At 33.3% G+C, this 26,308-nt stretch overlaps 1 protein-coding gene across 15 annotated transcripts in view; it reads right to left on the bottom strand.

Moving 5' to 3' along the window:
- Positions 1-26,308, bottom strand: part of mAChR-A (muscarinic Acetylcholine Receptor, A-type) — a 114,699-nt gene that overhangs the window by 17,469 nt on the left and 70,922 nt on the right. For 13 of the 15 annotated variants that reach the window (XM_076370955.1, XM_076370954.1, XM_076370953.1 and 10 more), the window contains 3 exons: positions 18,010-19,597; positions 6,710-6,989; positions 674-797 (listed from right to left, as the gene is read on the bottom strand). In XM_076370955.1, coding sequence (XP_076227070.1) covers positions 674-797; positions 6,710-6,989; positions 18,010-18,514 — 909 coding nt within the window. In that variant the 5' untranslated portion in view covers positions 18,515-19,597. Of the gene's footprint in view, positions 1-673; positions 798-6,709; positions 6,990-18,009; positions 19,598-22,396; positions 22,473-23,465; positions 23,553-26,308 lie in introns of those variants that run through there. The other 2 variants (XM_076370956.1, XM_031986355.2) reach the window with 2 other exon arrangements.

Consider the following 26,308-nt stretch of genomic DNA (forward strand, 5'->3'; position numbering starts at 1 on the left):
TCTGAACTGATCCGATTCGCCTCGGTCAACCCTATATATTAGGGTCTCATGGAATGGTACGAAATCTCATATCAATGTTTATTTTCTAGCGTTATATCTCACTTCGCGTTCTATATCACTCGCCACGGGTAATAGCGATAATATATTGTAATCGAGGCGTCAATGTTGATATAGCGAATTGTAGAGCATCGTCAGTGAAAGATACTTGTGACCTCTGTAATTTTTTAGTGTGTATATAGTTGGTCAACTTTTCATTGGTGCGTGATGAGTACAAGGTATAAGGCATAACCATGGCAAGGAAGCTACAGGTATGAATAAAGGGGTAGAGCTTAATAGTCTAGTATAAGACAGGATTCAAATAAAAGAGGAAAACGATGGACCAAACGTATACTTACGTTATACGACCTGAAAGGAATGTATACGATGTTGAAAGGAAAGATCATGGAAAAATTAGGACACCTAAAATGTTCCATAAAAGTAGTTGAAAGAGCTGATGAGAATTTCTGGACTGAAAGGAATTTATTTCGCAAATAAATTTTCCAATATTTAACAGTTTCTTAATAGATACTAGGGGGGCTGATCATATACAACGGGGGGGGGGGGGGGGGGGGGGATAAAACTGAGTGATGTTTATGGCTGAAAGAAATTGAATAATAATGTCGTGGATACTTACTGCTTTGAATTGAGAATACTGTCTATCAAGATACGAGACTGCGATATGTGTTGAGTTCATGTCGCTTACGCCCGTGCTAGATTCGCTCCTAGGCCTTCGGCTGTCATCCGTATCCAACCCTCCACTATTAAAAAACAAAGTAAATATATAGTAACCGATAAAAATTTGTTAGTTTATAGTAAATCCAGGATAGTTTGATGACAGGAAGAGACTGGCTGGTGTTGAAATTTTAAGATAAACGAAAGCGTGACAGGACTCAATGAAATAAATGGATTAGTTTATTAATATTTTGCATCGATAGTTATTGCAAAATGATAATTAAGTCATAAATTTAATTTTAACATGCTTAAAATTGTATAAAAGCATAGTCCAACTGTCTAGGACTTAAACAAAGAATACAGGCGAATGACACTGCAGTTTGCACGAAGAATAACAGATCGCCAGCCGTTCGATACCTTGCTAAGAAAAAATATTATATGCCAGGTATATGCTCTACCTTAGAAAACATTCAAATTGTGAAGTATTGTATATTTTCACTGTTTAATCGTACAAAAATATTAAGAAGAATAAGAAAAATCGAAATAATGCAGATTTCTTTTTGAAGCTCAAAAGTGACATCATTTATATATTAGGATTAAGGACATGCTGACAAAAATATTGTCCTCGAAGCTTTCGGTAGACTGCTTTTCTGGTAGAATGCAACATAATTAAAAAAAATTAAGACTTGATTTCTTCAACTATTCTTTTATGAAAAAATAAAATATAAATTATTTTTTAAAATATAAATTAAACTGTTGTATTTTCTTTATTCTGTAAATATATTACGCAAATGTGAGTCAATCCAACAGACAAATTTACTTTTTACTGTTATTTTAGTAGCCATGTGATAATTGGCAGTTTTTTGTAAATTCAGTTTAACGACAAATTTAAAAGTTTTTAAAACTAAAGTATATTCAAAAATAGTTTACAAAATAAATAATTTCTCCACTTCAAAAAGGTTTATAGACCATTTGAACTTTCAAGAACAATTTGCAAATTGCATTATTTTTACATCATTTTTAGTTACATTTTTTAAAGTGAACCTTAACATTATTATTTTTGGAAATAGGTTAGTCTTAAATATTTTTCAAATCGATTCAAAGTGAAAAAGTATAAAAATACAATATCTTGATACATGATTAATAATTGGAAGAATAAGTGATTAATAGGGAAAAAAGTTAGTCTGTTAGTTTACAAACAAAGCTAAGAATTATATAGCGAAACCGCAATTTGATTTTTAGCTGCAGCACCAACAATTTTTCTGTAGCCAAAAATGATTACTATCATATACTAATATATTTAGAGAATCACTAATTTTACGGAAAAAAACATTGTTAAATCAGTTTTTATTTTCTTCAAGCATGATGTAATTTACTAAAGAATCTAAAAAAATTTGGGAACAGTATGAGATAAATAGTATAATGTTACTTTCAAAATAATTCAAAGATAATTTACTTTCAATATAACTATAATTCGTTTTTGCTCGTGTGAAGACGATGTTTGGAAACATTTTGAAATTATTTAATAAGTAAATTACTTTTCAATTACATGGCACTTCTTTTTATCTACCAAATCAATTTAACGAACTAGATATTTGGTGGTATACGCCATCTGATGTAATATTGAAGTGAAGCCATCAGTGATACATGCCGTAGCATGCCAATATTAACGTGTTAAACTTGAACAAAAAATCTACATTAAATAAAAATGGGATAAACTTTTGTAATATGTGTCTTGATAACTGTGATATTTCAGATTTTTCGCAATTTTTACATGTGATTCAGTAGGTAAAATTAATTTGTAACTTTACCGCAAATAGCAACGGAAGTTGAAAATGTCTCGGTAAGTCATCAAACAATTCATGATCGCTTTAAAATGTGCGTGCATACTTTTTTATGCTTTTATCCATATATACCCGTTTTGATATTAATATTTTATTCTTTGGATTCATTCACATACACATTTGTTATACAAGATAGTTCACGCAAATAAAATACTAAAGTTGAAAGTTTATCTATAAGAGTGCTTAATATAACTTAATAATTAGTCATTTAATCCTTAGAGTTCAATGCTGGCTATATCCAATATCCGCAATTAATAATCAAATATAATGCACAAATGATGATCAATCGCGCCAAACTGTTAATTGCATTTGTTTCGAAAGTATACATAATGGCTTAAAAGGTAATGTTATGTACAATGTACTATCGAATAGTTTGAGAAACATTTGCGAACTGTTTACGAACAGAAACAGCATCGTGTCTACACTCTTCAAAATCGGTATCAATTGATCTTGCAAGACCTCGGATCGTATCAAGGATACCCATAACTGCTCCGAATCTTAAGAAATTCATATTTCTGTTAATTCATGCATTTTATTACTCGAAACATATTTACTTTCATACCTGAGTATATTGTCATTCGAATGAACATTGTCCGTTGTTTGTTAATCGTTCGCTGCACGTTGAGCACGTTGATAGAAGCGAAACCGAATGCGATGAAGTGAGATATAACGACAGAGAATGAAGTTCGTGACATTATGAATTTTATTTTCTATCGTTACATCTTACTTCGTCTCGCTTCCATCTTTTGTTATTGCTGTGCGCCAATAATGACCATGCGTGGAAGACCGAACGAGCTCGAACATCATCAGTGGAAGTGTCCCCTTGCCTCCCTGACTTTTTAGCTTTTGGACAAACGAAGACTTTTCTCCGTCGGAATATTGTGAACTCTTCGCGAATACCATTGTGGACCCGGCATCACAGAAACAAACACATATTTGTGATAGTAACTTAATAACTACAGCTTCAATATTAGGTAGTTTAAAGATGAATTTTTATAATATTTATCTTGTGCTAATATAAATTGCAATTCTGTCACTGATACGATTGACACCATTATGGTTTTTCATAAAACTTATAGTTTTCTACTTTTTTTTAATAATGTGAGTGGTCGTCTGTATGTCACCGCTGGACGGGCTGTTATAAATGTTATTTGTATGTACATGCCAATTATTATTGATGTTTACGTCTGTAAATGTCAAATATAGCCAGCATTAGATGCTAAAGATTTAATGATCTGATTCGAAAATGACAAACTTCTTTCCGGCTGTGGTCCAATCAATTTGCTAACTCATTATCGGTTAGCTGATTACCTCATACATACTGTCCACAGACTGAAGGGGCAAGTATGACAAGGGGGCGTAGACTCTTCAAGTACAGTTTGACAAAATTAAAGAATGAGTATGAGAAGAACTGAAACAAATGCAGTCCTCCGAGCGCCGAGAGTTGATGCGCGAGACTTTAATGCGATAAAAGAAAGTGTAATGGAGACTGCAATTTAATAAAGGAAACATCAATTTCATTAATTTCAATCTTTCTTTCTTATTCTTAGTGCCAGTGTTTTGTTGAGATTATTGTGATTAAAATAAGTCCAAACGCGATTTAAATCGAACTAGTTTTATCGATTTTAAGGAAATGAAGCTTTAATTTCGTTAATTACATTAAGTCAGTAAAACTAGTCCAATTTACATCGTGTTTGGACTTATTTTAACAATTTACTGGCACTACGTTTGAGAAAGTAAGATCGAAATGAATGAAATTGATATTTCCTTCATTGTATGTTTATATTTTATGCGTGCGGCATCACTTTGAATCCTCGCTCCTCGATCCTCGATGATCGGAGGACTGTGTTTGTCTCACTTCTTCTCATTATACTCATTCTCCGACTTTGTCAAATTGTGCTCGAAGAGTCCGTGTCTCCTTGCAGCACTTGCCCCTTCAGTTCGATAGAAACGTGAAAAGATATCGTTTGTGGACACTGCTGAACAGGGCACTGCTGAAAAGAAGACGAGTGAAAGGAGTACGGGTTTAATTGGTCAGAATATACTAATCTGACTACATGATGAGTGCAAGCAAAGAAAAAATATTTCGAATATATAGCAGTTAGCTTCTAAAATGATGCTCTGGATCAGAACGTAGAATGGATGAAATTATAAATATGGATCATAAATTCTAAACTACAGACTATAGATTATAGACCATTAATTATACATTATAGACTATAGACTATAAGGTTTCGGTTGCCTACACTGTGATGTGCAAAAGTCAATTGTATACAGATATAAAAGAGGCTACTCTACGGTTCGAGTAAGTAGGATCATAGATCACATATGTCCGTTAAGGTCATCAGTTCGTTACTTCTGATTCAATTTCACAATGACCTAATCTCTTTGTATTATGCAGAGATGGGAAGTTGGCCGATTACCTACAAGCTAACACGACATAGAAGTTAAAGGAAATCATTCAGTCGCGATGCTTAATTGAATAGTTACAACAATCGTAATGCCTCGATTTTTATGCATTGTCTTATTGTCTCATTGTCAGTCGTGTATAAAACGTGCAAATGAACAAAATTCAATGAAGTAAGATTCAATGACAAAACTTGCTACTGGTGTAAAGGTTCATACTCACCATTTTATATATTTACGAAATTTGTAACAATTATCCCAATGACGCATTTAGTGATATGTAATCTTAATGACACACCCACTGATATATTATCTCAATGTCTTGTAGATATGAGGACCCTATTATTAGATATTAGGACTCTTCTTAAAGGAAATTAGGTGAAGCAAGCAAACGAATCCCCTTTCTCCTGTGTAGTCCTAACTTGCAGGTAGTCGGCCAACTTATCATCTTCGTATAACATGTATTATTAAATAACTTCAACAGTTATAACTAGATTGCGGATTTTTATGCATTTATGGGAAATCTGGAAATGTAAAATTGCACAGAATTCACGCAAAAACGAAAAAATCTATAAAATCTCGGAAGTGTAGTGCTCTCTACAATATTTGTTAAGAATAATCATTTTTCACAGTAGTTCTAATTCAATCTAATAAATTATTTTTCTAATTATATTCTTGAAATTTTGAATTTGCATAAAGATGCGCTGTCTAGTTATAACACATTATAGGGTTTTATTAATACTGATCAATGTAAATGAAAAGTCGGAATGTCACCAGAAAGTCTTAGCCTCAGTTTTGTAATTATTAACCGCCCTATTCGTTTCAGCATATTATACGGATTTCACTATTGATTTAACTATTTGCAACGTCAATATCGTCCATTTATTGGAGTTGACAGTTTTCGGCGACTAACGTAGCCATGATCATTTCGTTAATCCTAAATGAAGATTCAGTACAATAAATAGGGATATGAATAAAGGTCCTTCGACAATATTGTTAAAGCTACAAACATTAACGGTGGTCGGATTTATGATGTGAATCTGACTTCTGCTATTTTCGAGAGATAAACCATGAGGCGGACTTCTGCATTTTCTTAATCATTTTCGTTCATTTATTACTAGAAGAGTTTAAAGATCTTCTAGTACCACAATAGCAATGACATATGTGTCATAAATCCATGTATACACCAGATGTAAAGACAACGAGTTTGGAACGTTTCTTGAAATAAAATACAATAAAAAATTTGTAGTTAGTTTGCAGCCACGTTGTCATAATTTCGGGCGTGAGCAATTTTTCATGAACCGTGCAAAAAATCTATAATCGCTAAAAGACAACTTCCCTTCACGAAGGACAATTGACTCCACGGTGAAAGTTTACCAGATAATAATATACTAGAGCGATATAAAATTATTAAAGAATGTTCAATTGATGCAGAATAGGCAAAATATACCTAGTTTAAAACGAATTTTCTTAAAGACATCGCTGTATAGAAGTTAATTCAACTTTTCACCTTAATAATAATAACAACAATATAATTCTTTAACAACCATAGAAAATAGTATAAAAGGTTTACAGATATTCTATTTTCTGTGAACTACCTTTCTGTAAACGTAGCACGGACAACTGTCCTACTGTGGAAAGTACGTACATGCACAATTTAATTAAGGGAAAAACACTTATTTTTCAGAATTACGTCTACATTGTTGAACATGAACATGAATTTTTAAGAAAAAATTTAAGTAATTAACCTAGATGTACTCCGCTTACTAGCGTCCTCTTTCCCTGCCTGTAAATATGGCAGAATTTTCTGCCGATTTGTAGTCTTTTTCCATATCCGCCAATAAAGAAAAATCATCACCGTGACAGGCACGTAAAATGCGGCAATTGCAGTACCAAATGTAATGTAATGATTTGTCTCGATGAATTGAATGTAGCAGGCTGTCGGAGGTACTGTTCTTTGTCCTTCAATGTATGGCCAAGCATAAATCCATGGCGGCCATAGAAGTAACGAAATTCCCCATGCGGACGCTAAAAGAAAAATTATCTCCATAATGTACATTTACAATTATACAGAATGTCAGGGAAATAAGTGGCTGCATTTTGTTTCATTATGCATAAGGAAGAGAAAAAGGTTAACTTAACCTAAGTAAACATAAATGCGAAAACTCGCTGCTTTCAATATCAACATATAATAGTGCTCGAAATTCTGCACCTGGCAGTTATTCTAATTGATAAGGAAGCGTTTTTGGACGTATATTCATTTGATCTTTTTTTCTCGCATAGGTATGGTAGAACTCGATACCAAAGTTCCGCCACCTATTTTCATGACATCCTGTATATACATAATCGTACTGTGCAAAAGAGACAAGTTGACTAAATGAAAGAATTACAGGTCTAATTAGTATCATGTGGTAAAAAATTACTTTTATATTTTTTAAATGAAATAATATTTTTTAAATCAATAACTGATAAGTTTTTATTATTAATAATATGGTAGTAAAGTACTTTCATTAAAAGTGAATTTATTTCAAAGATATTTTTAACAATAAGTATACATCCGTATAAAGGAAATGTGCACGTATGTACAATGCAGATACAATGTAGATGTACTAAAATTAAAATATTTTCTCAATTAACAAGAAATGCATTAACTATATTTTTAAAAAAATATAGTTCTACTAAAAAAAATAGAAGAGATCTTAACAAGTTCTTCAAGACAAAAATGTTTAAATAGATACTATATAATGTACTCTACCTACATTCGAACACATTTAATTTTACATAATGAAATTACTTTTTTGAAAGTCGGAGAAACCTCCGCTGCTAGTGATGATAGAGTGACATTTTTGCCAAAAAAAAGTTGTTTGTACGAGGTGGAAAGATAGAAGAGCGAGCATGGTAGCGGTTGAATACATTCAAAAAGTCAAGCTATTTATTGAATATATTTAAATAATTATAACTGAATTGAATATTAGAGTTGCAGGTTAGTTTTATGTACAACCGTTCACTTTGAAGACAAATTTCCGACTCTCTGAGTCGAAGACAATCGACTTGAACTAACCCTAAACAAAGGTTCCTTCTACCCCCATTTTCTTTAGGACCTATAACGACCTCTTACACTCTTCGTAACTTCTAGTTCAGAGTCGTTTAGCTACTAGCTCGTACAGGCCACACACCCGTGTCGCGGGTCAAATCGTACCCATGAGCAACCGGCCTGTGCGTGTGACTACATAGTGTTCAGTAATGAATGAACGTCTAAGCTCGAATTCAGCGCGCGGCACAAGCCTATCCCACTAACCAAGTCCGTTTTCCCCACTCCGCGAATGAATGCCCACGGATTTTCCCACAGCTCTACGTTTGACCTGCCAGATGGCCTGCTGAACAGACCTGCTCTAGTTTATGACCTGCTCTGTTATGGTCGATCGCAGTTGGTCGGTCGGCGTTCTCGTGGCCAGTTGAATTCTCTGGTTATTAATATTCTGGTTCATTGAATTCGATCGTGGGCATCCAAAAACAATACAAACAACTGCTCCCGGTGAAGTTGTCGATGTGCTCAACCCACTTCGATTTTCACGATTTTCAAATATGTTGTTGAGGACATGATTTTAAACAACTTTCTCCTATTATATAGTACATGCGCCCCCCCCCCCCCAAAAAAAACTAGCCCCACCTATACCGATATTTATTATTTGAGTGAAACTTATTTTTATACAAGGTAAAAAACCCGGGTGAACATGAGTCCAAGATTCAATAGTTTTCCGAGACATAAATAGGGTTAGTTTAAAAAAATGTATGGGGACTGAATCAAGAAGACCGAATTATCTCGAAAAGTGTCAGTGGTATGAACAAATGTATCGGACAAAAGTTACAGGATATGAAATACTACATGCCAAGGTGTGAGGTATTTGATCGTGACGTGACCTTGAAATGTCCTGCAAAGATTGTGTCACAATTCTTAAATAGGACCCCATATTTTTGAAGCCGACATTCAGACATTTCCAAACCATAGACATAAAATTTTTCGTGTAAACCATTATCAAGATATCAACATCCAAAATTGCTGGCTCGTCAGTAGTGATGGTAGCCCACGGTCAGTCTGACTACCAACCTGTGAACAGAAGGGTAAGTGAACGCTCGGTTGAGCAACCGTGACGTGCAGTTTCAACAGATTCTCCGTAATGACTCAACTCTGTAATGCGATGAAGCGAATGGAACATCTATAGTAGACTCCTATAAGAACGCATGGGAGAGTAAAGGAAGATAGAAAGTGCGATGACTGTATTCTCAGCTGTGAGTCTACGGTCCGATCGATAAACAATGTCATTTACATTTTCAGGCGGAAACCCATCGTGTAGCAAACAAGGACCCTGGATATAGCGTTCCATCGCATTGTCCGTTGGCCACCATCACTATCGACGAATCGAAAACTTTGGATGTTGATATCTTGATAACGACTTACACAACAAATTTCATGTCTATGGTTTGGAAACGTTTGAATTTATTTTATTTAAAAATTGTGACGTGACCTTGGCAGGATATTTCAAGGTCACGACACGGTCAAATTCCTCCCACCCCGGCATGTAGTATTTCATACCCTGCAACTTTCGTTTGATATATTGTTCCTATTTTTATATCGAAGCCATTGAGTTTTGGATCCATGTTCACTGGGTTTTTTACTCAGTTTAGTGAGTTATACACGCCCTATCATTTGTATGCAATAATTTTGTTACACTCTGTATATTGTATTGAACAACCTTAGAAACTGTCACTATGGAGTAAAACTTATGGAACTTTTGTAAAACAAAGTATCCATGTGTAACCCGAGAAGCGTGAGGGAACCGATGCGACGACATCCAGTTATAGTTGGCTCACTCACGGACACGCTAATGTATATAAAATTCAATGTAGTAGTAATAAAAGTTTTTTGCGATTATTTCGGAAGCTAAAGCCTTCCGTTGACAACATATAAAGGGAAAATTTGTTCAAAATCATGTTCCCAACAATATATTTAAAAATCATCAAAATCGGCGCAGGCTAAGCACATCGACAATTTGACCCCCTTCCCAACTACAGACAAGGTAACGCAGTATTAGTTTGAACGAGAATCGCTGATATCACATCTAGCGACCTCCAGTGCAGTGGTCAGAACGCGAAAGGCGTCTGAACATTGATTCAAAATAAGGCTACAAAAAACAAGTTACAGCCCTCAAGAGAAAGATGGAAACATCGCTCGAAAACCTCAGACAATTACACACGGATAAAAAAAGAACACCTAAGGAATTGTAACGCAAGAGTGAGTAAAACTCAGATATATATTCCCTTGGAAAAATTTTAAAGGAAAACATCTGTGGAGCCGAACTGATTACTTTCTGCGGAAGGAATTCCGCAGAGATAAAAGTTAACTTAGGTGACAAAGCCAATCATTTATTTAAAAACGATATTCTGTCTCAAAAAGGAATAAAAGCCTCTATTTCGAAATATCGGCTTACAAGGAAAGGGGTCATTAAAAATTATGACCTGGATTACCCTTTAGAGGACATTATAAAATTTGCAGAGTCCCGACACAAAATTATTTCTACTAGAAGACTCAACCAGAAAATTAAAAATAAAAAACAGGCAAAAGAGAATAATACCTCAGCAACAGCATGCAAATCATCTTTGAAGATACCACATTACCTGTGGCAATATTTATATATGGGCTATACCCAATAAGAGTTTAAGTGTACATAGAGTCAGCGAAAATCTGCTGCAACTGCTCAAGGTGAGGTCACACAGTTGCAAGATGCAGAAGCCACAAAACTTGTGCAAATTGCGGCACTATGAGAGTAGTTGCTCAGTCACTTCACTAAAATATTTCCACTGCAAAGGGGAACATGGCTATAGTTGTCCTGCTTTTAAAGCTGAACAAGAGATTAACCAGATTGTAGGTTACTAAAACATCAATATATGGGAAGCCAGAAGTATACAGAAGTACTATTGGATAGACCAAGATATCTAAATCAGTTCTTAAACTCGCCAAAGAGCATTTTCCTCCTTTAAAAACTATCTCCCTTAGACAAATAATAATATTAAAAGAAACAGGAGGTCAGGAAAGACCATCTCCCAAGAAAACAACGCTAGACAACTTGAACAAGGACAACAACGAGAAGACCAAAAACCCAACCACAAGCACACAAACCAACACTGTTTGAACTAAAAACATAATAGACAATAAACCTATAGCAACAAGCCCCAAGGGGACAAACACTCTCCTGAAAAGCAATATCACTGTAACAAACAAAAATGGTAATGTCAAAAACAATGTCCCTTACAAATCAGTAGTCGACAGAAGGCATTCCTCAACAAGCCTCAAACAATACAAAGCCAAACCCAAATAAATCACAACAAAATATGGACAATTTCATTAAAATCATTCTGTGGAACTGTAGAGGCATTAGAAACAAGAAACTGGAAATAGAATGCCTAACAACTCATTTTGACATAATTACATACACAGAAACTTGGTTAAAACCTGACATAACCACTGCATAAATGGTTGCAAGATTATTTGGAAGGATAGGGAAACAAGCAAGGGTGGCGGAGTCGCCATCATAATCAAAAAGACTTTTAAATACACTATCTTAAAAAATAAACTACAAGATACACACTCCAACATTATAACAATTGAAATCACAAACTAGAGACACCCACTAATCATTGCAACAACCTACAGACCTCTGACGCAGAATCTCAAATTTCAAACATGGTCAACTACCTACAAACTTTATGTAACAAAGGCAACTATCTAATAATCGGAAATTTCAATGCAAATCACACCTCCTCGAACTGCCAAAACATTCATCTCTCTGGAGCCAACTTGCACAAAGCAGTAGAAGAAAATGATATCTTCATTCACAATCACCAAGGATGTTCAAAAACTGGTATTTGAACACTATTCAGCAGCAATCTGGATCTGATTATGTTGATTCAAGATATTCCACATCATCGACACCACTCAACAGGAAGACCCTTTAGGATTGGACCATTACCCCATCAAGATCCCACTACAAACTACAAGAATACCATACATCAGAAAATTAAACAGAATAGCAACAAGTAAAACAGATTGAGATGTCTTCAGACAAACTCGAGACAGCTACTGGGATCACTTCCTCTCGAATATGTTTACAAAACTCGCACTGGAAGAACAGTACAATTTCACAGAAATCTTAAAAAAATTTGTCATTTCAACAACCCCAAAGATGAACAGGAAAACAACTGAATACATCAAACCACACACTTTGGTAAGATCACAAATACTCCAAGGCTGTATAGCTTAGGAAGATTGTGTTTCTTAAGTGGAAATATAACTTTACTATAGCTGACTGGATCTCCTATAAAAAAACAGATAGCAACTACAAAAATGCTGCTTAAACTCAAAAAGAAACAATCATTTGAAAACTTCACCTTCACTCTAAATCACATAATCATGTCTAAATTACACCAATATCAGCTACACCTGGCAAAAAATTAGGACATTTAAATCAAGATGGACAAATACCAATAGCACGTCTTATAAAGATTTAGACAGATTAGACACAGCTCAAAATGCTATAAAAAAATTCTGCTCTCCATGGGTACCAGAAAAATTAATAACCTCAGAGGAGATCTCTAATGCACCTTCTTAGACAGCAACTTCAATTTCATAGAATTAAATTATGGAATAAATAACCATAAAATCCAAATCTGCTCCTGGTCAAGACAGAGTTGAAAATAACATGCTTAAACACATGTTTGTGAAAATCAGACTACTTCTGCTCGACATACTAACTTCAATCTATGTCAACAACTATCTACCGAATAGCTGGACAACCTCTTAAGTAATATTTTTACCCAAATTTGATGGCAAAAAACTTAAATCGATTACTTTGATATCATGTCTCTGCAAACCGCTGGAGAGACTGATCAATAATAAATTGTACTGACGGTGCGAATATCATTACAAACTAAACAAGTCATAGACTGGATTCAGAAAAGATAGATCCTGCTTAGACAACCTGAGCATTATCATCTCTCAAGCCGAAAAAGCCATACTCAACCGCCAACAAAACATAATTGTTTTCTTGGATGTCAAGGGAATATTTGATAATGTTAATACCAGCATCTTACTAAAAAAACTGGTATCACTTGGAATCTCTAAAAATATTATTCACTTTATAGCAAATCAGATAGAACACCAAACAATTGAAATAATAAGCTATCAACCAACGTTAGCAAAATCTACACCAGAACCATCAGCAAGGGAGTTCCTCAGGGTGGAGTCCTGAGTCCTCTGCTGTATAATCTATACATCAGTATCATAGAGATGAGACTACCCTCCTGCGCAAGGATAATACAATATGCAGACAATACCACAATCTCTGTTACTTGCAATAACGTATTCCCCACCATCACAAACATACAAACCATAGCAAGCAATTTTAAAAATATTGGTCTGGAATTGGCACTCTCCAAAATTGAGATCTTGATATTTAACAAAATCTCAACACAGTTGAATACTGTTATCTTCAAAATTAAAGACATCACCCTGACAAACAAAAAATGTGCATAATTGCTGTCTCTTTTTACGGGAAGACATTAACTTTATATCTTCATGCCCTCATCTAAAGGCGCATTATACTTTTATACCTAGCTGTAATAATCGCACTGTGTACATACGTATAGGCCAAAGGTGTCTATCTTATTCCCCTTACTCTAGTAACTTAGAAACATCGTTCCCCCACTACCTTTACTCAAGGAGTTGCCTAAGACTGTGTATGTGAACAGTTCTATGTAGTGTTCAATACAAACAGATAAAAGTAGACATGGAAAGTATAACTTTTCGTAAAGGGAGTGTCATTAGAAGCGGTCGGACGAGGATCGCACGATCAATTATGAGCACTTCTCAATTTACATCTACAAAACGTCATACAAATACAAATTTTATAAAAATGGGTTTTACCATCAGAATTCTATATATTACCGCATGTAAATAAATGAAATATAAATAAATTAAGTGAAATATAAATAAAAACTGTTTGTTTTGTACATTGCATACATAGTATAATAATGTTCGATATAGAATGCATTTTACATACAGATGTATATTTTGACAATTGTTACACTTAAATTTATATTTTTTGCACAGTTTACAATTTACTTGCTAAAATCTAAGCATACGAAAGAACAAGCTGCGAACGTGACACACCCCAGACAAGTAAAAATGACAAATTCGTATATTTGTTTTAAATAGGAACCATGATTTTTATAAATAAAATAAAAAAGTAATAGGATAATAATGATTTTTTCAGCCAAAATGTTTTTGATTACAAATAGTTATAATTATATAATTATTATTAAATCACTGAATATCTTTTTCATTACCAATAACTATGTATTATTAATGACAGAAAATGTTGGTTGTTCATAACAGTTATCAGTAAATAGTGTTTTATTACAGTTTACTTATTATTTTTTTGAGTACTATAAATGCATATACAGGGTGTTCCAAAATAAGTAGGAAATATTTTGGAGTTGGCTTCAGCACATCAAAATAATAAAAAAAGTTCAAATAAATATATGCCCTATTTGACCTTGTCAAACCTATAGCGAATTAAAGTTTTGACAAATCGTATCTACTTATTAACTTCATAATAGGTGTTCAAAGTGACCTTGTGCTTGTACACACGCTTGCAGACGTCTAACAACAATTGCCTTAATCTCTCCATTCTTCAAGAATTCACTGTTTTAAATTAACAGGCTTTGAACATGGTTATCGCTATTTGAATCCTTTTTCGTTCATGAATCCTTTGAAACGTTTTGTTGTTTGCAGACGTCCATTAGGAAAACCCTTTGCATAGAGACGTCTTGCTTCAAGTGTACTACATTGGGCAAGCCCATACATTAGATTAAGGGTGTCTAACTGAGTGCCCACAGGCACTCTAGTGGCACTCCCCTCACGAAAAATTACCCTCTCTACACTTACTTTTACTTGTTTGTATTGAACATTGCATAGAACTGCTCACATACATCGTTGCGGACAGCTCATTGAGTAGAGGTAGTGGGGGAACGCTGTTTCCGAGTTACTAGCGTGAGGGGAGTAAGTTATGTAGACACCTCTGTATTAAATGAATGTCTGAAAGGAGGACGTTAAAAATAGACGAATTTTGGGCGACCTCGGGAACAAAAACTTATGTTACGGCATAATTCTTCACAGCCTAAGAAACAAAAAATGTAAGTTCCATTATTCTGGGAAACGTCGGGAACGTCATGAAAAATCCAGTTGAAGGTAAGAGCATGACTAGGTTTATATCTCATTTGATTGTATCTTTATTGTTTCGTTTCCTATTTGTAATAGTCTACTTAATAGAAACTCATGTTAACTGTTATTTACAAAGGCTGTTGACAATAGTTGTGTATAAACTTTCTGACGTACGTTTGTCGGAAGATTTATAGAAAACTATCGGTTAACAATCTTTGTAACTAACATTCAATATGAATTTCTAAGTGATTAATATACGAATAAACTATTTACAAATAGTATATTAGGTGAAATATCTCCATTTATACGAAGAACGTAAATACAGTTTGTCAAAATTTTAATTCGTTATGTTTTGGAAACAAGGTCAAACAGGGCATATGTTTATCTGAAGTTTTTGTATTGTTTTGATGTACCGAAGCCGCCTTCAAAATATTTCCCATTTATTCTGGGACATCCTCTATGTGCATAGATGCGTTTTTCGATGTTTTCGATTTTACGCGTGCCGTAATTATAAGTATATGCAATGAATATGCGGGTTTCTTAGTATTATTCGATTTGGAGAAACTGATGAATTGCATTATAACTTAGTTACACCTTGTATGAATGACAAACTAAGCAAAGAAATATTCCATCTATACTATAAGGTTCTGGCTGGAAGTATTCAGCACTCAAAAGGTTATGTAGTAGGATATGTACTGATACATGAAGAAAGCGCACACGAAAAATGCGCACATAGCAAAAAATATACATAACGGGAAGCGCATATAGCGAAAAGCGCACAGTGTAAAATACGCACATTCGTGTTTATCAACTACTAATTACTCTGAAGATCTTGCTATCAGATTTCTAATGTATGTAAGATTTCCAATCTATAAGTTTATAGATATACGTTCCACAATGCGTTGCTTAAAGGAAGATAAGATTGATATGATTTTTACTTACGGAGAAAGTCGACAGTATTTAACACGTTCGCTACCAGATCTTATTTCGGTGACGGTCTCCTCAATTATAATATTTTCTTCAATCCGATAAATATTCTAAACAAAATACACTTATACCTCGCTATACGGCCACTCTTTATACAGCATTTCGGTATAACGGCTTTTTTTAATTATGGCACTTTTTCGATTTACAGCCCACAATGTTTTGTTATAGGACCAAAAAATTGCTGTGCTGTTAACGATCTTCTGTTTAATTTTAAACAATTAATTAATTTAATAAATAATAATTTAATAATATTAATTTAATAAGTTTTTAAAATTCATTTTAATTATAACGTTGGACCAATATTTTGAACTGGGTCAGTCCACAACAGCGGAAAATGATGATGGCAGCATATTATTCTTACTGATTCTTCATGTTAATGTTCGTCATCAGATTAAAACATTTTTTAAACATTTTGTTTTGTGTTTTTTATTATATGTAAACATATGTGCGCATGATTTCTTTCGTTTTTTAATTTATATGTTTATTTTTTTGAATTGATGTTTATTAGTACATTGTTTTTATAGTTTTATTTTTATGTAAACACTTTTAGAAGAAATAAAAAGAACAAAATGCTTTATGAACTAAAAACTATATTGTTTTATATAAAATTGAAGCAGATCTAATTGAATTCGTATGGGTTTGTATAAAAATAATTGATTCGTTATACGGCTTTTCGCTTTACGGCCAACTTTTCCGGAACGTATCTAGAGCGTAAAGCGAGGTATGGGTGTATTAGAAAAGTGAAACTGAAACGAGTCATTGAATTCCTGAATATAATGTCGTAGTTTATAATTTCTAATAAGAATATCCATAGGATTAATTTCATTTTCATTATGTAAAGTATAGGATTACGGCCGTTACAAATATGTGACGCTGGTAGCGAACGTGTTAAGAGAAACAAATGCAATTGTACAAGGACCGATTTCCTAATTGTAATTGTCCATCAGTTTCTGGTTACCTCCATTTGATTAATAAATTCTGTAAAACCGGTAGCTTTGAAAATAAAAAACAAGTTCCACTTATGTACACCAATCTTTATTATATACGTAAAATTCTTCTGAATGGAGTAGCAGTAGACATAAATACTTATAATAAATTACCAGATAAACTGTTACATTTAAGAAGAATTGTAATTTTGCAATAAATAATTATTTTTTTGCGATGATTCAATAAATATATCGCACTTCTTATATCTGCGGATTATGCACTGTGCGTATTTTACATGGTGCGATTTTATCTATACGCGCATTTTACATTGTGCGCTTTACGATTTTTCTTCTGTATTTTCGTACATGTACGCAATTTTTCTGGCTACGGATATATACATATGTAAACAAGGTACCCTCCCGTCTGTTTATAGTTGCTCTTTTCGTTCAAAGTAAAGGAAACACTGTTTTGGGTGAATGTTATTGCTTTGGTCGAATGCAAAATAGTACTTCGTACTATTGTAAGCAACATAAATTTTCTGTCATCAATAAAAATCGGCAACGAAAAAAGTGTTCAACCGTGTACAGTTATAGCTGTTTTGTTTTTCTCTATATTTTATGATTAATATCCTCAACTTCAATAATAAGCGAACTTCAGTTGATCTTTTTAATAAAAATTTTTATGATATGGCTCGATACATACTTATAGTCTGTTCGTGGTCCGCTCTAAATTCTTTCCTTGCCTATTATTTTGGATGAACAAAGGTAGAGCAAGATCGGATCGAACCGATAGTGTGTATCGAGCCTGATCAATATTATCGGTTCCTGCTTTCTGTAAAACTTAGAAACTACTTACCAATCATAATGGCTGCTTTGGAAGTTGTCCTCTTCACACGATAAGAGAGAGGCCACATTATAGAGAAATATCTGTCGAAACTAATAATCAGAAGGTTTAAAACCGATGCGTTGCTAGCCAAATAATCTAATGCCAACCATGTGTCGCAAACGTGTGGTCCTAACGGCCAATAACCAAGCACAGTGTAAACCGTGAAGAGAGGCATGGAAATTAGACCGATCGCGAAATCAGCAACAGCCAAGCTGAACAAAAAATAATTGGAGGTAGTTTGCAGTTGTTTGTCGATTTTAAAGGAGATCATCACCATGATATTTCCAACAACGGTTATCACGCTGAGGACAATGGCAATAATTACTATCATCACACGTTCCCATAGCGCGTACGAGTGTGGTTCTCCGCCACAATCAAGACCATTGGTCGCATCGTAATTTTCGGTGCTGGAAAAATCCACAAATACAGTAACATTCATGTCTGGAAAGTTCGCTTGCGCCGAAAAATTCTTCATTCGTTTTTTGATACGTCTGTTATTCTATTTCTGATTGAACGACGTTTCCAAACTTCCTGCCTTCGTTTCTATCTCGTTTGGTATCTCTTATCTTTAAATACAAATGTTGTCCTTTCATTTTCAATAATTTAACTTGAATCGATTTTTAACTCGAACGCATCTCCTCAACGTATGTTGGCCTTCGTGTTAAAAATTTCTTCCCTTCATAAAATCCTTTCTTTTAACTAAAACGTCCTTTTTTGGTATTTTTGTATCTTTTTTCTATTTAAAACTGCTTTTACATATAAAAGTTCTTTGGTTATTTTTAATTTTATCGCTTATAATTTCTATACAGTATTTTCTTTCCATCTGTTTGCGTACAGCTCTTCGTTCTTATTTTGTTATTTAAAGCATTTTTCATTTGTCGTTGTAGTAGAAACATCTCGAAGCTCTATTTTCTCGTTTCTATTTAATAGTTTTGTATTTTTGCCTACATCTTTTGTAAATATTTTTTGTTCCTTCGTGAAAATATGCCTTCCTTTGTCTTGTTATTCTTCTGATACACTTGTTTTCTCTCTCTCTCTCCCCTCTTCCCTCTGCCACCTGTTAATCACTCTCTCCCTCACCCTCCCTCGCTCTCTCTCACTCTCTCTCACTCTCTCTTTCTCACTCTTTCTCATACACACTCTCTCTCTCTCTCTCTCTCTTTCTCTTTCTCACTCTCTCTCACTCTCTCTTTCTCACTCCCTCTCCCTCTCTCTTTCTCACTCTTTCTTTCTCACCCCCCTCTCTCTCTCTCTCTCTCTCTCTCTCTCTCTCTCTTTCTTTCTCCCTTTCTTTCTCCCCACCTTTCTTCTGTTGAGTTACTATTTCTTGTCTGTATATATTTAGAAATACTTTTATTGTGTTATGTTTCTTAGATGTCATGTATCGATCCAACGCATCTTTGTTTCAACTTCGGTCTATCTACAACTTTTCTTTCTTACGCTTCACTCGTCTTCACATGCAAGATACAACGATATTCTTGTACTCCTTTTTCCTTATCAAATTGTATAATATGTCAACTGCATAGCTCCCTCAATTTCCACATCGATCGTGTGCAATCTGTAACCAGATATTTGTTATTCAATCATATTACGAAAACATAGTCTGAGGATAATACAATGCTGTCTTAACCATTAGTATTAGAGAGAAAAAACTGTTCATGCAAATTTACATTCTTTATGAATTAATTTCAAACATGAGAATTACATAAAAAGGAATTCTCGATCAGTAGTTTTACTAGATAAAAAAGACAGTATTCGCTTCTAACTTTAATAGAGTTTTCAGTTTACTGCGTTCTTCTTAAATGGGAATCTCAGTAACGTAGTTTGGAAATTCTGAGTTTTTAAAACTTTGAGGATCCTTGAAGAACTTTAGTACAAGTATGATAGTATCATTATTTTTTCTAGTTTACGGTTCTTCAGGATGAATGCGCTGTTCAGTTACCATAGTATAATATAAATACAATAATAATCTAATTATGTGTTGCGTTGCAATGAGATCGGCGTGACATCTAATAATTCAGGAAATTAAAAAAAAACTTTGTTTCAACCTATATGTGTTACGTTAAATGCCGGGAAATAGTAAATGCAGCACATTTGAAATATTACATATTGGTCATTTGGAATACCATAATATCTAAAATCTAAAACATGATTAAAATTATTTAATTTTTCTAATAGGAAAGTATATTAGAAACGAGTAATCTATTAACCGATATCATTTGTAAAGAAGTTGTACTTGTAACATATTCGACTTCATTTACAGAAGGTTAAGAACGACCAGTTTTGTGAATCTTCCCTATAAAATATCCCCTTAATCCAATAGTTTTGTGTTATTTTTATGGTCATTTCAAGTATACAAAATGTAACATATTGGGAAGTACCGAAGATGATTATAATTTAGAATAGCTTGTAGCAATGTACATTTTTGTAACGGTTTGAAGTTTGTATCTTTTTAAGCAGATGCAATTGTTCAGTATTGCATCTATTATATAATAGAAGCTTATTATTTGTGTTCGAGTGCAGGGTATAATTGTTTTAGTGAAATAATTAAGAAGTTTTACTAATTGTAAGTAAATAACACTTTTGTTTTGAACTCTAACCGTTTGAGTGCTAAACTGTGCTACCGCGCTTCTCCGTTACACTACTTAAAAGTGCTAGCCTATCGGTTCATAGGATATCAATAAGTTTATTTATTTGTTTTCCTTGTAATCATTTGTTTTTATCTTTTTTTTATTATCCGCGTAGAAACAGAAAAATGGATCGATCGCACCATTTAAAATTTGTTTTATGAAAATAGAACAGCGTAATTTAGTTTTTGAGCTGAAACAAAAGAAGCGCAATTACTTTGGCACTTTTCGACCGGGTTTTCGCGAAGACTCATAATACTCGAACGGTTAAGTACTTTTTCTAATTTTTCTTTATTAAATTATAAAGAATAATTCTAGTTATTTATATTTTATTTTTTAATTTTGCACGGTAAAAATAATTTGGCAGACTACGATTCCAAATTGCCTGCACCGTAACGAAATTGTTACTTTGTACCATTTTTTAATTAATACAAAGTTTAACTAATTTCTTGTTTTCCATTATTAATGAGAATTTGAGATATATAAGTTCATTAGTTTTTCTACAATAAAATGTAGTGTTATTTGTTTCCATGGTTTCCTAGAACTTTTTATTCATCATAAACAAACTAGAATTCTAAATATGTTGCACTTTGTCCAGACAGCATTTACTTCGACAACATAAGTCGAAAATCAGGTACACAGTCGTTTGTTTGTTACGAATACTTGAAAATTTTGTGTCAACTAGCTGAGCTTCAATCAGTTTTCTTCTCATCTCCAAGATATACTATGGATTAAGTAGCTAATTAAAAATGAATGTAGTCGCAATTGAAAAATAGCGCTGTCTTGGATGGTAATACTTTGTGAACAATCTAAAAGATATATCATTTCTTTTTTGTACACATACAAGATATTTCACTAAAAATTAATATTTAATTATTCCCGATGTTTCTAAATATATGGCAGAATTGTTAACTAAAGTTATTTAACCCTTTGCACTCGGAAGTATTTCGTTAGAAATATTTAACATTTTTTAACTAGACACAGACGATATTTTTTAAATTAACTCAAAGAAAAATTGCAAGCGAATTGAGAAACAAAGCTTTTTATCCCAATATTTCACATACCGATGCATTATATATAGTTGAGTATTGAATATCAAATTTTATAGTTTTACTACATGAAATCAAGTGGTGACTGAGAGTCACCTCTCGAGTGCAAAGGGTTAATATAATGATGGCTATAGAGTGACAGTATACAGTAATAATTTTTTCATTATGAAAAATTTTAGAGATTTCAAGATGATCTTTATCTTTTAAAATAAAATCACATGTTTCTTTATGTAATATTTGATGTAGCTCTATAGCCTATATAAGAACCGCATTAACCTACGTTCGAGTTTCTGTTCCATTGGCAGTTGCTGTCAGTTAATAAGCACGAAAATATGAGGATTAAGATCTAAGGGACTTAATAAAATTGAAGTTTAAATATCTTCTAAATTACAAACTTTTCGACATACATACATAAGTTAATTTTTTTACAGAGAATAAGAAACTACATCAATTGTTACGTAAAAATATATGTAATTTCATTTTAAAATATGAAGGTGACTTTGAAGATTCAACAAATTTTCTATTTACAAAAAAATTGTAATTGCCGCATTACAGCTCTCAGGATATTGAACACTTTTTGTTAATAACATGTTTTTACATCTGGAGAAACAACGGAGGTAATAAAATGCTAATTTTTAGTGAAACACCCTTCATACCTTAATACTTTAATCTTGACCATACCTGTCAGATTGTAAGACCAATTACACAAATAGTAAGTTTATACTTCCGATTAATGAAATATTATTCTGGTGCACGTCTGAAATAATATGTTTTATATACAGCTATATGCCTTGTCCTTATTTAAAAGTAATAAACTTATTTTGTTTTCTAGCAATGAATGAATTACAAAAATGCATAAGTATTCACTGCAAGAAGTCTGTTTTAATGTTAATATACGCTTATATTATTTTATAGTGCTTAATTTTATGTGTGAAAAATGGGAACTGTGTTTTCTTTGGACTGGTGTTGTTGTAAAAGTTTGATTTAATCAGTCTAATTGAAGCGTTATACCAAATATGTTATATTTGTAATATGTATGTACAATATTTCTAAAAAAGAGAGAAACTTGTTACAACCTTCGAGGGTTATATTAAAATAGTGTGTCTTAAAAGTCAAACTTTTAATTTTTAAATAAAGCCTCAAGTTGTAAAAGGATAAAAGGTACGTCTTTCGTTTTGAACTTGTGTGAAGAAATGGTTATATATAGGATGTTTCTATATTTTCAGTATAGAGAAAGGAGGGGCAAAATGGGACCGTTAAGAAAAATTATGCTCACTAATTTTGTGTCTGTAAAAACTGCGATTTTATGTCTGTAAATACGGGGAATTAATTGAAAACACAGTTTTGAAAGATCATAAACTACTTAGTCTTGCATAAATATTTACTAAGGGTTTTCATCGCGAAAAGCCACTTTTCTCTCTAATGTAAATTTGGGTAAATTAAAATCTGCAGCCATTTTACGATATCCCACTTTTTCTGTGTAACCGTTTTAACAGTCTTCTGCATTAATTTTTCGTAAGAACTTTGTGTTTTTGTTTTCCTTTAATTCCGTCCGAACTATTGTGCATAAAAATTAAGCGACGTTACGAGAATGTCCTTATCTTGCCTCAAATGTTGTAACGAAGTTAATTGACTGATATCATTATTGACTATCATTATTTATTTACTATTTATATTTGTAATCAGATAAAAAAAAGTTTAAGAAATTAACTATCTGATAGTAATAGCATCACTGAGAATTCTTGTTTACCTGTTAACGTTTGGAGCGCGCCAAAGAGTAAGATCGCATACATAAGAATTAGAATTATGACCGACAAGCGCACAAGAACGAAATGGACTGACTCTAATCATTGGCAACGTATATCGACTATCGTATAATTGACGTGTCTTTCTATTTTTAGTAATATTGATGCATAGTAGCAGGAAATAAATGATAGTTCCATTGTCCCTTACTTTTCTTCATATAGTGTGATTACTTAAAAAAGGTATTCGATTTTAAATACATACGCAAAGGGCATAACAACATAGGGTGAAACTCGCTTAGGATATTTACGTGAATACAAATTTCATATCTTGCTTTATTGCAACACCGATTGCAGTCAAAAGTTTGTTCATATAACTTGCATGTTGAAAACAATTCATATAAAATTTATGTGAGCTCAGCACAAATCAATCGATATGGTTTTTGTTGCTGAAAAATGGTTTGCTGTTTATAGACCTATAACTAGAAAACTATCTATTAATTTCCAATGATGTTCTGTAAACTCATCACTTCCTGTAGAGTAACACTGCCCAATGCACCTTTTATATTGCACTAATCAATTAGAAATTTGTGTAAATTTGCGTACATTGAATATAAATATGAAAACCATTTTTCTTTATCCCTCAAGTTTTATAAAATTTTATTTTCCGAAATAAAATAAAAGTTGACAATTGTTGGATATTTATTACTAAACCTATACGAACTTTATTTGTAAACTATGATTTTGTCAAATATTGTAGGAGAAGGAGAATATTTTATTTAAACGGTATGTTTCTTCACAACTCACGATAAAATAATGATACTAAATCAAACCACGCACACATACGCGCGCACGCGCGCGCATAGATGCTCTCATCTCACTCGCACACTTTCTAGAACATTCTTTCATTACCATACATTAACTTCACGTACATTTGGAATATTCTAGATTCATTAGAAACGAACATCATTAACATAAAAAATCAATATTAGAGAAAATCAATTTGATTTAGGTTATTCCAATGCCTTGGACATTTATTCAAAACGCGCGCACGCACACAATCGCGTTATTCATCTATTGCACATACGTTCATCACTCATCAATACATCCATTCTCACACTCGAATACATCCATTCCCGCAATATAGTAATGCACATACTTTAAAGATATTTTTTCAGCCTGTTATAAAACTTAAGGATCTGAGTCCAAATCTAGATATTAGGTTGGTGCATATGAAATGTCGGTTTTTCTTCACATGTCAACGTTTGTCTCTCTGTTTTCGTTATGCTTTTGTTTTTGGCATAACCTCGTTTATAGTCGTACTGTCCATTGCCAGAGTCGCATTTCGACAAAAAAAATTTTCTCAAAGGGGTTCCCTTTTGTCATTTGTGTTGAATTTTATACCGATATGAATTCAACCGATATTCATGTAATTTTTTTATATGAGTATAAACTTGGTAATAATACTGCAAAAGCCGCACGCAATATAAACTAGGCGTTTGGGGAGGATACTGTTAACGATCGAAAATTGCAGCGTTGGTTTGAAAATTTTCGGTCTGGTGATTTTTCCCTACAAAATAAACCGCGGGGAAGATCCAAAACGTTTGCGAAAAATGATGCTCTGAAAGCATTGGTGGAAACGAATCGAACTGTATCTACAAGGGAACTTGCTACCAGAATGAAAATTGACCATACAACATTATTGCGAAACCTTTCTGAAATTGGCGGGGTGAAAAAAATAGATAAGTGGGTACCGCACGAACTAACCGAACGAAATAAGCTGAATCGGTTGAACGAATGTTCATCATTACTAACCCGATTTCATCGAGTGCCATTTTTCGATCGGATTATTACTTGTGATGAAAAATGGGTTCTTTACGACAATAGGAAAAGGTATGCTCGGTGGCTTGATAGGGATGAGGCTTGTACTCATACTCCAAAGCCATCACTTCATCCACGGAAAATTTTAATAACAGTTTGGTGGAATGTGACTGGAGTAATTCACTACTCATTCCTTCGAACTAGGGAGACAATTACAGCTGAAAAGTACTGCCAGTACATTGATGAAATGCATGAAAAATTGAAAATTATATACCCATCACTTGTTAATCGGCATGGCCCAATACTTCTCCACGACAACGCTCGGCCGCATACGTCGTACAAAACAATTGCGAAATTAAATGAATTAAAATATGAAATTTTGCAGCACTCAGCTTATTCACTGGATCATACGCCAACCGACTTTCATTTTTTTAAACATTTAGAACAGTTTTTACGGGCTAAACAGTATGAAAATGAAGACAGTGTGAAAAATTTCATATCAGAGTTTATTGATTCTAAAGATCAGAATTTCTTTAAGACAGGCATTTATGCATTAAAATCTCGTTGGGAAAAGTGTATCGAAGCAAATGGAGCATATTTTAATTAAATTTTGAAAAAGATATGCAGTTTTATATATTCACTTAAAAATCCAACATTTCATACGCACCAACTTAATAGATCACATAAAAAAGCGCATCTTGTTCGGAAACCATCAAAGAAAGCTACAACAGTGATTTTGGTTTCGATTTGGAAAATAAAGTATTCTCAACGATCGTTTAACTTTCTACTCATTGCCAGACCAACTTTGCCTTTCTGGAACAATTTTATTTTTCCAATCCAAAATAAAATCTGTGTTTAGATTTCTTTGCAGGTTTTCTAGCAAAGAAGGTTTATTTTACCACAGAGCATAATTAGATTTTTATGTCAGATCATTAATTTCTTTCAGGATTTAATTTTCTCCTTAAGAAATGTTTAAACATTTTAATTTTTATAATGCTAAAAAAATATACATACCGTTATATTTAAGAGA

The sequence above is a fragment of the Nomia melanderi genome, chromosome 9, assembly GCF_051020985.1.
Source record: "Nomia melanderi isolate GNS246 chromosome 9, iyNomMela1, whole genome shotgun sequence".
NCBI lineage: Eukaryota > Metazoa > Arthropoda > Insecta > Hymenoptera > Halictidae > Nomia > Nomia melanderi.